Source organism: Pelophylax lessonae, assembly GCF_965119305.1.
Source record: "Pelophylax lessonae genome assembly, chromosome: 6".
Classification (NCBI taxonomy): domain Eukaryota; kingdom Metazoa; phylum Chordata; class Amphibia; order Anura; family Ranidae; genus Pelophylax; species Pelophylax lessonae.
This window is the reverse complement of record NC_138773.1, coordinates 2,740,827-2,754,235: the sequence shown is the minus strand read 5'-3', so window position 1 is coordinate 2,754,235 and position 13,409 is coordinate 2,740,827. Positions and strand designations below refer to the sequence as shown.

Sequence of the window (13,409 nt, the reverse complement as noted above, 5' to 3'; positions counted from 1 at the left end):
AGCAGAGCCCAGTGCAGGAACTTTACTCCACAAATACACCTGCCAGGTGTGCGCCATGCTGCAGCTGGCAAGGCTGAGACTGACACTCTCAGTGTCCAGCCAGCACAGTTGCCCCACCTCCCCCACCTGCTCACCCACCAGCTCTACATCCCATACGAATGGAAGAGGTCTGCTCCACCTCCTCCCCATGTCCCCCTGTGTCCACCCACATCCCCCGGCATGCAGCTAATGCTGTGCCTGTGAAGGAGTTGTGTGGGTAGGAATTTTAAAGCAGTGCTCCTGATGTCTTCCATGTATCATAGTGATCATTTCTGCCTTCCATATACCATAGTGATCCTTCTTGCCTTCCATGTGCCATAGTGATCCTTACTTCCTGCATTCCATGTACCATAGTGATACTTCCTTTTTTCCAGGTACCATAGTGATCCTTGCCTCTCTCTCTCTCCCTATTGGCCCATACACACGATCCGAATATCGGACGACTTTTCGTCCGTTTTTGCTTGGTTGCTAGTACACTCTCAATTATATCGCAAATGGGAGAGGTTACTTACAATGCAAATTTTCTCGTACGCTGCTCCAAAAGCTTCCAGTATGTGTAACCATGCTGTAGCGTGTGAGGGGAAATGATGTAATGTGCGTGTGACCCCTCTAGCCACGCCTTGAGCGCCTTCATGCCGAGCTATGTGGAATTTTCGTGTCTGGTCACATTTATTTGCTCGTTTATTCGCTCGTTCTGAACGATAACTGGAAACATGGAGGATTTCAGCCTTCCATTAGCTATCCTTGGTGTTCTGGCTATCCAGAATGTTCTTAACCAAAAGAAAAAGAGAAGGCAAAGATCGTGGACTAAAGAATGGCTCCTCAACCGCGCAAAGTACTCCCACATGCAACTCATCTGTGAAATTTGGGAAAACAACCCGGATGATTTCCGTAATTATTTGCGAATGGATGATGAGTGCTTCCAGCATCTCCTGTCATTTGTCACTCCGCGGATACAAAAACAGGACACAGCCATGCGTGAGGCCATTAGTGCAGAGCAAAGGCTGATAGCTACCCTGCGTTATCTGGCAACAGGGCGAAGCTTGCAGGAATTTACCACTGGAATTTCCCCCCAGGCCCTTGGCAATATCATCCCTGAGACCTGCAAGGCGCTGATCACTGCTCTACAGAATGAATATATAAAGGTAATTTTCATATTTACAATGCTTAGTAAATATATATATATATTTATAGTAGTAAATATTTTACATATTTCCAACAGAATACAAATTGGCCTTAAATGATGTAAAAATAAGATTTTTTTTTTGGGAGTGTTATATAGCAGAAATTGAAAAATACAGCTTTTTTTGCCCAAATTGTCACTATAGCGCATAATCCAAAAACCTTTAAATTAAGTTTTCATGGTTGCTATCAATGTATAATTACTCTCAGCTATTACCATTACCAAATTGAATTGTCTAAAATACTTACTTGTTAATTGTTGTCTGTAGCACACAGATTGCATTTTCTGTATTTTTTTACAGTTTCCCAAGAACTCAGACGAATGGTTGGAGGTGGCTAAAAACTTCCATGAGATGTGGAACTTCCCAAACTGTGGAGGTGCAATAGATGGGAAGCATGTTAGGATTACCTCACCTGCCAACTCTGGATCATTTTATTATAATTATAAGGGATTCTTCAGCATTGTCATGATGGCAGTTGTTAATGCAAACTATGAATTCCTATATTTAGACATTGGTACAAATTGGCGGCACTCAGATGCCAGTATTATCGAACATACAGAATTCTATAGGCACCTCCAGAATGAGACACTTAATTTGCCAAGCAATGCTCAGAATGTGGAAGGTCTGAATTTTGTTTTTATAGCAGACGATGCCTTTGCATTAGGAGAACATCTACTGAAGCCTTTCCCAATGCGTGGCTTGACCTCAGATCAGAGGATCTACAATTATAGGCTGTCCCGTGCATGCAGGGTGGTGGAAAATGCCTTTGGAATACTAGCCAACAGATTCCGCATTTTCCAAAATCCGATTAACTTGGCAATGTATAAAGTAGACTCTATAGTTTTGGTATGTTGTGTCCTTCACAACTACCTCCGTCGACATGTACAGGGGTATGTTGCTGCAGCACCAGATCGGGAAGCTGAGAGACCTGGCAGATATAACCGTGAGGAAGGGCAGAAGTGCCTTGCTGGACTGACATCTCTTGACCGAGTGTCAGGGATTCACGACCATGCGCAGGCACACTGGCGCTGTTAACCGGCGAACGTCTATGCGCATGCGCATATGCTGAGGCTACCTTGAAATAGTTCGAAGCTATCTCACATTCGCGTGAACACGCATGCGCACGCAATCCTCTTTGGCACCAAGCGTCCGATTTAAAGCCAGTGATCACACTAAATCTTTGCTGTGTGATCTTCAGTTCTCCTGTTCCCTGCATCTGATATTATCTGCTGTTCCTGATCATCTGACCCGGCTTGCCTTTGGACTCTGATTACCTGCTGCCCACCCTGACCTTGGCTTGTCTTGACTATTCTTCTGTCTCATCCTGATCTGCTTACCTGTTACCGGCTATTGGTCCTGGACCTGCACCTGGCTCGACTGGGGAATCCTGAGGACCGCGACCTGGTGTTAGCACGCAGCCAAGTCCATCCCCACCATCTGGGGCCCTGGTGAAAACCGGCTAACACTTAGACTCCGCACCTCTAGTGAACCTGTGTCCTGCCAGATACCCGGTGAGACATTCCTCTACACATCAGGCTTTGCCATGACATCCCTGACACCAAGTACATTCCAGGCTACCAACACAAAGTGCTCAGCAAAGCAGGCTGGATTACATTAATTATTTTACTGGAATCGGTGCAGTGAGCTGGCAGAACGACATGTAGTTTGATGCTGGCAAAGTTATATTTGTACACTTTGTGTTTGAAAGACCTGTTTGCAATAAAAACAAGTACATTTATACATTATCAATGTTATTATTATATATGCTAATAATAATATAAAAATACTTTGGAATTTGAAATTTTTTTTTCGGACTGTTTTGAAACAACTACTTCCATTGTTTGTGAGGTCTGCCAAAAATTAGGATAGCATGGTTAAAAATAAAAGGGGGATCTTGAAACTGCACAAGTGTCTTTTTCATAGCGGGTTCATTTGGGAAGTAACAGTCACAGATACCAAATTTCAATGACAAAGGGTTCTATTGCAGTGAAGCAGAGTCATTGTATTTTTTAAACACTTTTATTCAAACACTTTCTGAAAAAAATACAGGTTACATAAATCCAAGAGTTGACATAATCATAAAAACATTATAAAAACAATTCAACATTGAACATGCACTTTCCGTACATTATTTTTAAACAAAGGCTCCCCTCTATCTTTTGATATTATGAACCTAGTTTTGTTTGGGACAGCTTGGATCTCCTGCACTTTGTCCCTCACCACCATGCTAGATGTCCATTTGAACATCTAGTTAGGTGTGGCTGCATATAGCATACTGCACTGTCTGGAGGAGGATGATGATGATGATGATGGTGATGATGATGATGATGTCATATGCTCTGACTCATACAATCATGTTACAGCCATCTAGTTTAGTTTTATCAAACCTAGGAAGATGTAAATCTGGAGCTTATCATTATTTACTTGAGAGATAACAGATATTATACTTTACATTAGTAAACAGGACATGATAGGCTGATGTATTGTATCATGTATACAATACATGTAGACTTGTATGTCTGACAAGGTAGTCAAATGGTGCACATGCAAACAGTCCCTAACATTCTTTAAAGCTACACCCACCCCCCCTCAAAAAAAAAAAAGCACCTAACTTCCGACTCAAGGCCACTCTCCATTGTTCTATTTCCCTCTGCACAACATATGAATCAGCCTCATATGCTGGGCAGTATTGCATGGAGACCTTGTTATACTTGAAAATTATTACTACAAGTACCAAAATGATTACAGGACAAACAAGGTATGATCTGCCACATTATATAACTAGTTGAATGTCTAATTGCCTCCATCCCTAAATGTATACATGTAGAAACAGACCAGAGTGTGGGACTTTAAATGAGGGTGTTGTCCATGCCTCAGCCCCGGGTCAGGCATTCCTCGGATCGACCCTGTTCTCCCCTCCCAGGACTGGACTGCTTTTGGACATATGACCCTACGTAAGGTAGTGTCTATTCCATTTTATTTTCCTTATATACTCTTCCCCCATCAACATGGGGACCAGGTGCTTTGGGGGGCACCCAAAATCACCCTCCACATGTTGGAGGCAAGCAGCCTGGTATGGTTAAGGAGGGGTGGGAACTCGCTCTTCCCCCCCCCCCCCATTCAGGCCTGTCATGCTCGGATAAGGGTCTGGTATGGATTTTGAGGGGGAACCCATGGCGTTTTTTGTTCTTTTTGCCATGGAGTTTCCCTTAAAATCTGTACCAGACCCAAAGTGCCTGGTATAGATTTTGGGGGGACCTTATGCCGTTTTTTGTTTTTTTAATTCTGTCATAGGGTTCCCCTTAACCACTTAAATACAGGGCACTTTCACCCCCTTCCTGCCCAGACCAATTTTCAGCTTTCAGTGCTCATTGGCATCTAGGGGAAATGTTGGACACCTTGGCACGGCACTGCTCATGAACTATATGTGACAGGGACACAAAACTTGGGGAGCACTGAGAGGGGACCCAGGACTACAACATATCCATACATTATTATATCTACAACATATCCATACATTATTATATCTACAACTATCTATACATTATAAAAGTGGGGTATGCCTGTTCACTACACTGACTGCACTAAACTAACTCAACTCACTATCCACTAACTACCTGCCTAATCTCTATTATCAAAGCAGGAGGCTGATATGTGGGTGTGCCTGAAACAGCACCGGTCCCTTCCCCAAATTATATGGAAATAACAAACAAAAGAATGTTTCTGGGGAATTTTAATGAACAAGGCTGAGTAGCACAAAAGGTGTGAAAAATAAGAGAAGTAGAAGAAAAGGTAACATTTATTGATCAAATTTCAAATGTACAAAATTTGCAAGACTAACAACACTCATTGTATAAAAAGACATAAATAAAGAGATATGTTCAACTCCATCGCATGTGGACCAGTGTCATAGTGGAATCACTAGCTCTCCAACATATTTCGGAATCTAACAGTGATTCCTTCTTCAAGGAAATGTAGGTAGAACATATAACCATCAAAATGATATCTAGAAGATAGAAATAAATATACAAAGAAGTTAATAGATGATGCTGTGTGCAGAGATGCGGGGCACCGTGTCCACAACCATATAGGCATGAAAATATGTATACAGAGCACTCACCGCAAAGCAAAATATGTCCACACAAATAGCACAGCCAAAAGATAAATATCCAGACCACAGTGAGTATGACTGGGCCCAATTCAAGGTATTAAGGAGTGAAAACCCCCCAAGGTTGATAAAGAAGAGAAACTCCAAAAATGGGGGGGGGCCATAGAGTCCGTGACCCACTGTTCACCTCTGCGTGGTGGTACCCCGGTGACAATCACGAGGAGCGCAAAATGTAGGAGGGACCATCTAAAACATTAAAGGGGTCAGGGTAAGGTGTGAAAATCCGCCCCCCCCCCAAAAAAAAAAAAGGGGTGGATAATGAATTCAACTTACCCAATAAAGATGTTCAGTATGTGTGAAGACAGCAGGAGATGTGAGCTTGCAGGAAATGTGAGCCTGCAGGAGATGTGAAGACAGCAGGAGATGTGAGCCTGCAGGAGATGTGAGCCTGCAGGAGATGTGAAGACAGCAGGAGATGTGAGCCTGCAGGAGATGTGAGCCTGCAGGAGATGTGGGCCTGTCGGCAGTAGCCAGTGCTGTGAGGCAGAGACAAACACTGTCTCTAGATATATGTGCAAGGGGGCTTACCTTAATTAGGAGAAAAGGCCAAATATGTGTGGCCTGCCCCGCCCGTGTCCCCACGTTTCAAAGTCTGGTCATATCCTGCTGTATATCCATGTAGAAGCAAAAAAGCTTGTGTCATTGGGATGGATCCCTCCCAGAGCGACTCCCCCGGTTACCTGCAGCATCCAACGTCACAAGACCGCCGACACAGAAGAGGGAGCCGCAATGGGGAAGATAGCAAGTCCCGCAGAAGAGTGCGAGAGGAGAGACGGAGAGACAGAGCGCCTTTTTATTATTTTTTTAATTTTACACTGTTTTTTAAAAAAAAATAATAATTTTGACCATTTTTATTCCTATTACAAGGAATGTAAACATCCCTTGTAATAGAAATAAGCAGGACAGGTCCTCTTTATTGTGAGATCGGGGGGTCAAAAAGACCGGCCCTTTTAAACCACAACGCGAACACATCATAGTAATCACAAATAGGACAAAACATCAATTGAAATTACAAATAGCAAAAGACAAGAAAGTGTAAATAAAATCTATGTGCATGAACATCGTAAGAAATCAATCATGCAGTGAACCAAGTCGGTGAATCTATAAATAAGTGTGAACTATGTTCAAAAATATCTTCATACGATGACGGTAACTAAAACCGATTTGGTGCCTCTGGCTATAAGTGAATGGGTGGGGCTCTGGCTATAAGTGAATGGGTGGGCCTCTGGCTATAAGTGAATGGGTGGGGCTCTGGCTATAAGTGAATGGGTGGAGCTCTGGCTATAAGTGAATGGGTGGGTCTCTGGCTATAAGTGAATGGGTGGGCCTCTGGCTATAAGTGAATGGGTGGGCCTCTGGCTATAAGTGAATGGGTGTGGCTCTGGCTATAAGTGAATGGGTGGGGCTCTGGCTATAAGTGAATGGGTGGGCCTCTGGCTATAAGTGAATGGGTGGGGCTCTGGCTATAAGTGAATGGGTGGAGCTCTGGCTATAAGTGAATGGGTGGGTCTCTGGCTATAAGTGAATGGGTGGGGCTCTGGCTATAAGTGAATGGGTGGGGCTCTGGCTATAAGTGAATGGGTGGGGCTCTGGCTATAAGTGAATGGGTGGGCCTCTGGCTATAAGTGAATGGGTGGGGCTCTGGCTATAAGTGAATGGGTGGGTCTCTGGCTATAAGCGAATGGGTGGGGCTCTGGCTATAAGTGAATGGGTGTTGCTCTGGCTATAAGTGAATGGGTGGGGCTCTGGCTATAAGTGAATGGGTGGGGCTCTGGCTATAAGTGAATTGGTGAGCCTCTGGCAATAAGTGAATGGGTGGGGCTCTGGCTATAAGTGAATGGGTGGGGCTCTGGCTATAAGTGAATGGGTGGGACTCTGGCTATAAGCGAATGGGTGGGTCTCTGGCTATAAGCGAATGGGTGGGGCTCTGGCTATAAGTGAATGGGTGTTGCTCTGGCTATAAGTGAATGGGTGGGGCTCTGGCTATAAGTGAATTGGTGGGCCTCTGGCTATAAGTGAATGGGTGGGGCTCTGGCTATAAGTGAATGGGTGGGCTTCTGGCTATAAGTGAATTGGTGAGCCTCTGGCTATAAGTGAATGGGTGGGACTCTGGCTATAAGTGAATGGGTGGGGCTCTGGCAATAAGTGAATGGGTGGGGCTCTGGCTATAAGTTAATTGGTGGGCCTCTGGCTATAAGTGAATAAGTGGGGCTCTGGCTATAAGCGAAATGGGTGGGCTTCTGGCTATAAGTGAATGGGTGGAGCTCTGGCTATAAGTGAATGGGTGGGCCTCTGGCTATAAGTGAATGGGTGGGGCTCTGGCTATAAGCGAAATGGGTGGGCCTCTGGCTATAAGTGAATGGGTGGAGCTCTGGCTATAAGTGAATGGGTGGGCCTCTGGCTATAAGTGAATGGGTGGGGCTCTAGCTATAAGTGAATGGGTGGGCTCTGGCTATAAGTGAATAAGTGGGGCTCTGGCTATAAGCGAAATGGGTGGGCCTCTGGCTATAAGTGAATGGGTGGAGCTCTGGCTATAAGTGAATGGGTGGGCCTCTGGCTATAAGTGAATGGGTGGGGCTCTGGCTATAAGTGAATGGGTGGGCTCTGGCTATAAGTGAATGGGTGGGCCTCTGGCTATAAGTGAATGGGTGTGGCTCTGGCTATAAATGAATGGGTGGGCCTCTGGCTATAAGTGAATGGGTGGGGCTCTGGCTATAAGTGAATGGGTGGGCCTCTGACTATAAGTGAATGGGTGGGGCTCTGGCTATAAATGAATGGGTGGGGCTCTGGCTATAAGTGAATGGGTGTGGCTCTGGCTATAAATGAATGGGTGGGCCTCTGGCTATAAGTGAATGGGTGGGGCTCTGGCTATAAGTGAATGGGTGGGCCTCTGGCAATAAGTGAATGGGTGGGGCTCTGGCTATAAGTGAATGGGTGGGCCTCTGGCTATAAGTGAATGGGTGGGCCTCTGGCTATAAGTGAATGGGTGGGGCTCTGGCTATAAGTGAATGGGTGGGCCTCTGGCAATAAGTGAATGGGTGGGGCTCTGGCTATAAGTGAATGGGTGGGGCTCTGGCTATAAGTGAATGGGTGGGCCTCTGGCTATAAGTGAATGTGTGGGCCTCTGGCTATAAGTGAATGGGTGGAGCTCTGGCTATAAGTGAATGGGTGGGGCTCTGGCTATATGTGAATGGGTTGGGCTCTGGCTATAAGTGAATGGGTGGGGCTCTGGCTATAAGTGAATTGGTGGGCCTCTGGCTATAAGTGAATAAGTGGGGCTCTGGCTATAAGCGAAATGGGTGGGCTTCTGGCTATAAGTGAATGGGTGGAGCTCTGGCTATAAGTGAATGGGTGGGGCTCTGGCTATAAGTGAATGGGTGGGCTCTGGCTATAAGTGAATGGGTGGGCCTCTGGCAATAAGTGAATGGGTGGGCCTCTGGCTATAAGTGAATGGGTGGGCCTCTGGCAATAAATGAATGGGTGGGCCTCTGGCTATAAGTGAATGGGTGGGCCTCTGGCTATAAGTGAATGGGTGGGCCTCTGGCAATAAGTGAATGGGTGGGGCTCTGGCTATAAGTGAATGGGTGGGCCTCTGGCTATAAGTGAATGGGTGGGGCTCTGGCTATAAGTGAATGGGTGGGGCTCTGGCTATAAGTGAATGGGTGGGCCTCTGGCTATAAGTGAATGGGTGGGCCTCTGGCTATAAGTGAATGGGTGGGCCTCTGGCAATAAGTGAATGGGTGGGCCTCTGGCTATAAGTGAATGGGTGGGGCTCTGGCTATAAGTGAATGGGTGGGGCTCTGGCTATAAGTGAATGGGTGGGGCTCTGGCTATAAGTGAATGGGTGGGCCTCTGGCTATAAGTGAATGGGTGGGGCTCTGGCTATAAGTGAATGGGTGGACCTCTGGCTATAAGTGAATGGGTGGGGCTCTGGCTATAAGTGAATGGGTGGGCCTCTGGCTATAAGTGAATGGGTGGGGCTCTGGCTATAAGTGAATGGGTGGGCCTCTGGCAATAAGTGAATGGGTGGGCCTCTGGCTATAAGTGAATGGGTGGGCCTCTGGCTATTCTTTTCCTTTCCAGCATGTGTTATGCAGAGTGGGCATACACGGCTTTTTCAGACTCACCGGGATTTTGATTTCAAGACACTTTTTCTAGTTAGATTAGTAGTCCAATACTACATGTGGAATACACGGGGTCAGGTGTTTGGAATAAAGCCCTTCCTATGGAAGTGTTGGTGCACAACATTCTGGGTGGGGTTTTGAAAATTTGGGGTCTTAAGAACGCCAAGTGGTGGTGGGGGGCCTGGACAAAGGCGTGGAGAAATGACCCCATAGCTGCTGTCTGTCAGTCTCTTGGTGTGTGGATTTTCTTTCTGTTCTTTTATATCAGCTAGATTTTTATAGGATCAGAATTTATTGGGGATGAAAGTTTATAGTTTCTTAGCCTGAGGGGGTGTTTAGGCGGGGGTAGGGTAGTTCCCCTGACTCTTATTTGATGTTCTTTATATATTCAGAGGTGAAGCCACAGGACAGAGATAATGATAAGCTGTGGTGCAGATTGCAGTGGTGATACAGCCGGCTCTGTATTGCACTCAGCAGGAAGTTTTGCAGAAGTTCTCCAGGTTGCATAGATTGTAAAACGTCTGCTCTGAATTGTGAAAGAGGTCATAGGACCCACACTGGGTGCAGACTATCGCTCATTCTGACTCTCTGTGTGGACTGGGATGGGGAGGCTCCTGCACTGGATTCTGCTCTACCAAGGTAAGGGACAGCGGCTGAGGGTCTTCAGAACCCTGGTACAGTGCAGACCCCAGGATGGGGGTCTGTGGGGTCAGAAGAGATGAATGGGTTGGTTGCTCTGGGTCAAGGCTTACCATCTTCTTCTAACATGGAGATTTGTGGATTATTCCATCTCACAGAACTCATGGGGAGGAAGGGCTGATGGGGTCATGGGGGGTTATGGGGGGGGGGATATGTATTATGGTGATTATTGATGAGGAGGAATAGGTGGGGGTTATGGGGGGATATGTATGATGGTGATGAGGAGGAAGGGGTGGGGGGTTATGGGGGGATATGTATGATGGTGATGAGGAGGAAGGGATGGGGGGTTATGGGGGGGATATGTATGATGATGATGAGGAGGAAGGGTTGGGGGGTTATGGGGGGGATATGTTTGATGGTGATGAGGAGGAAGGGGTAGGGGGTTATGGGGGGGATATGTATGATGGTGATGAGGAGGAAGGGGTGGGGTGTTATGGGGGGGATATGTATGATGGTGATGAGGAGGAAGGGTGGGGGGTTATGGGGGGGATATGTATGATGGTAATGAGGAGGAAAGGGTGGGGGGTTATGGGGGGGATATGTATGATGGTGATGAGGAGGAAGGGGTGGGGTGTTTTGGGGGGATATGTATGATGGTGATGAGGAGGAAGGGGTGGGGGGTTTTGGGGGGGATATGTATGATGGTGATGAGGAGGAAGGGGTGGGGGGTTATGGGGGGCATATGTATGATGGTGATGAGGAGGAAGGGGTGGGGGGTTATGGGGGGGATATGTATGATGGTGATGAGGAGGAAGGGGTGGGGGGTTATGGGGGGGATATGTATGATGATGATGAGGAGGAAGGGGTGGGAGGTTATGGGGGGGATATGTATGATGGTGATGAGGAGGAAGGGGTGGGGGGGTTATGGGGGGGATATGTATGATGGTGATGAGGAGGAAGGGTGGGGGGTTATGGGGGGGATATGTATGATGGTAATGAGGAGGAAAGGGTGGGGGGTTATGGGGGGGATATGTATGATGGTGATGAGGAGGAAGGGGTGGGGGGTTATGGGGGGGATATGTATGATGGTGATGAGGAGGAAGGGGTGGGGGGGTTATGGGGGGATATGTTTGATGGTAATGAGGAGGAAGGGGTGAGGGGTTATGGGGGGATATGTATGATGGTGATGAGAAGGAAGGGGTGGGGGGTTATGGGGGGGATATGTATGATGGTAATGAGGAGGAAGGGGTGAGGGGTTATGGGGGGGATATGTATGATGGTGATGAGGAGGAAGGGGTGGGGTGTTATGGGGGGGATATGTATGATGGTGATGAGGAGGAAGGGGTGGGGGGTTATGGGGGGGATATGTTTGATGGTGATGAGGAGGAAGGGGTGGGGGGTTATGGGGGGGATATGTATGATGGTGATGAGGAGGAAATGGTGGGGTGTTATGGGGGGGATATGTATGATGGTGATGAGGAGGAAGGGGTGGGGGGTTATGGGGGGGATATGTATGATGGTGATGAGGAGGAAGGGGTGGGGGGTTATGGGGGGGATATGTATGATGGTGATGAGGAGGAAGGGGTGGGGTGTTATGGGGGGGATATGTATGATGGTGATGAGGAGGAAGGGGTGGGGGGTTATGGGGGGGATATGTATGATGGTGATGAGGAGGAAGGGGTGGGGGGTTATGGGGGGGATATGTATGATGGTGATGAGGAGGAAGGGGTGGGGGGTTATGGGGGGGATATGTATGATGGTGATGAGGAGGAAGGGGTGAGGGGTTATGGGGGGGATATGTATGATGGTGATGAGGAGGAAGGGGTGGGAGGTTATGGGGGGGATATGTATGATGGTGATGAGGAGGAAGGGGTGGGGGGTTATGGGGGGGATATGTATGATGGTGATGAGGAGGAAGGGGTGGGGGGGTTATGGGGGGGATATGTATGATGGTGATGAGGAGGAAGGGGTGGGGGGTTATGGGGGGATATGTATGATGGTGATGAGGAGGAAGGGGTGGGGGGTTTTGGGGGATATGTATTGATGAGTGATGAGGAGGAAGGGGTGGGGGGTTATGGGGGGGATATGTATGATGGTAATGAGGAGGAAGGGGTGAGGGGTTATGGGGGGATATTATGATGGTGATGAGGAGGAAGGGGTGGGGTGTTATGGGGGGATATGTATGATGGTGATGAGGAGGAAGGGGTGGGGGGTTATGGGGGGGATATGTTTGATGGTGATGAGGAGGAAGGGGTGGGGGGTTATGGGGGGGATAATGTAATGATGGTGATGAGGAGGAAGGGGTGGGGTGTTATGGGGGGGATATGTATGATGGTGATGAGGAGGAAGGGGTGGGGTGTTATGGGGGGGATATGTATGATGATGATGAGGAGGAAGGGGTGGGGGTTATGGGGGGATATGTTTGATGGTGATGAGGAGGAAGGGGTGGGTGTTATGGGCGGGGATATGTATGATGGTGATGAGGAGAAGGGGGGGGTTATGGGGGGGATATGTATGATGGTGATGAGGAGGAAGGTGGTGGGGGTTATGGGGGGGATATGTATAGATGGGTGATGAGGAGAGAAGGGGTGGTGGTTTTGGGGGGGATATGTATGATGGTGAATGAGGAGGAAGGGTGGGGGGGTTATGGGGGGATATGTATGATGGAGATGAGGAGGAAGGGGTGGGGGGTTATGGGGGGGATATGTATGATGGTGATGAGGAGGAAGGGGTGGGGGGTTATGGGGGGGATATGTATGATGGTGATGAGAGGAGGAAGGGGTGGGGGGTTATGGGGGGGGATAGGATATGTATGATGGTTGATGAGGAGGAAGGGGTGGGGGGTTATGGGGGGATATGTATGATGGTGATGAGGAGGAAAGGGGTGGGGGGTTATGGGGGGGATATGTATGATGGTGATGAGGAGGAAGGGTGGGGGGTTATGGGGGGGATATGTATGATGGTGATGAAGGAGGAAAGGGTGGGGGGTTATGGGGGGATATGTATGATGGTGATGAGGAGGAAGGGGTGTGGGGGTTATGGGGGGGATATGTATGATGGGTGATGAGGCAGGAAGGGGTGGGGGTCTTATGCGGGCTGCGATATGTTTGATCGGTGATGAGGAGGCAAGGTGGTGGGGGGTAGGTTATGGTTAGGGGGGATATGTATGCATGGTGATGGGAGGAAGCGGTCGGGGCGGGTAGGGGGGTTATGTTGGATGGTCGATGAGCAGGATGGGCGTGGGGGGTTATTTTA

General features: G+C 47.9%; 1 protein-coding gene across 3 annotated transcripts in view; it reads left to right on the top strand.

Annotated features, from left to right (window-relative positions):
- The window catches only part of LOC309559011 (integrin alpha-M-like), a 266,904-nt gene that overhangs the window by 197,081 nt on the left and 56,414 nt on the right, over window positions 1-13,409 (top strand). For 2 of the 3 annotated variants that reach the window (XM_082262121.1, XM_082262119.1), the window contains exon 1: window positions 10,043-10,154. The exons of the other annotated variant lie outside the window; for it this stretch is intronic. In XM_082262121.1, coding sequence (XP_082118247.1) covers window positions 10,118-10,154 — 37 coding nt within the window. In that variant the 5' untranslated portion in view covers window positions 10,043-10,117. Of the gene's footprint in view, window positions 1-10,042; window positions 10,155-13,409 lie in introns of those variants that run through there. 3 annotated transcript variants of the gene reach the window in all.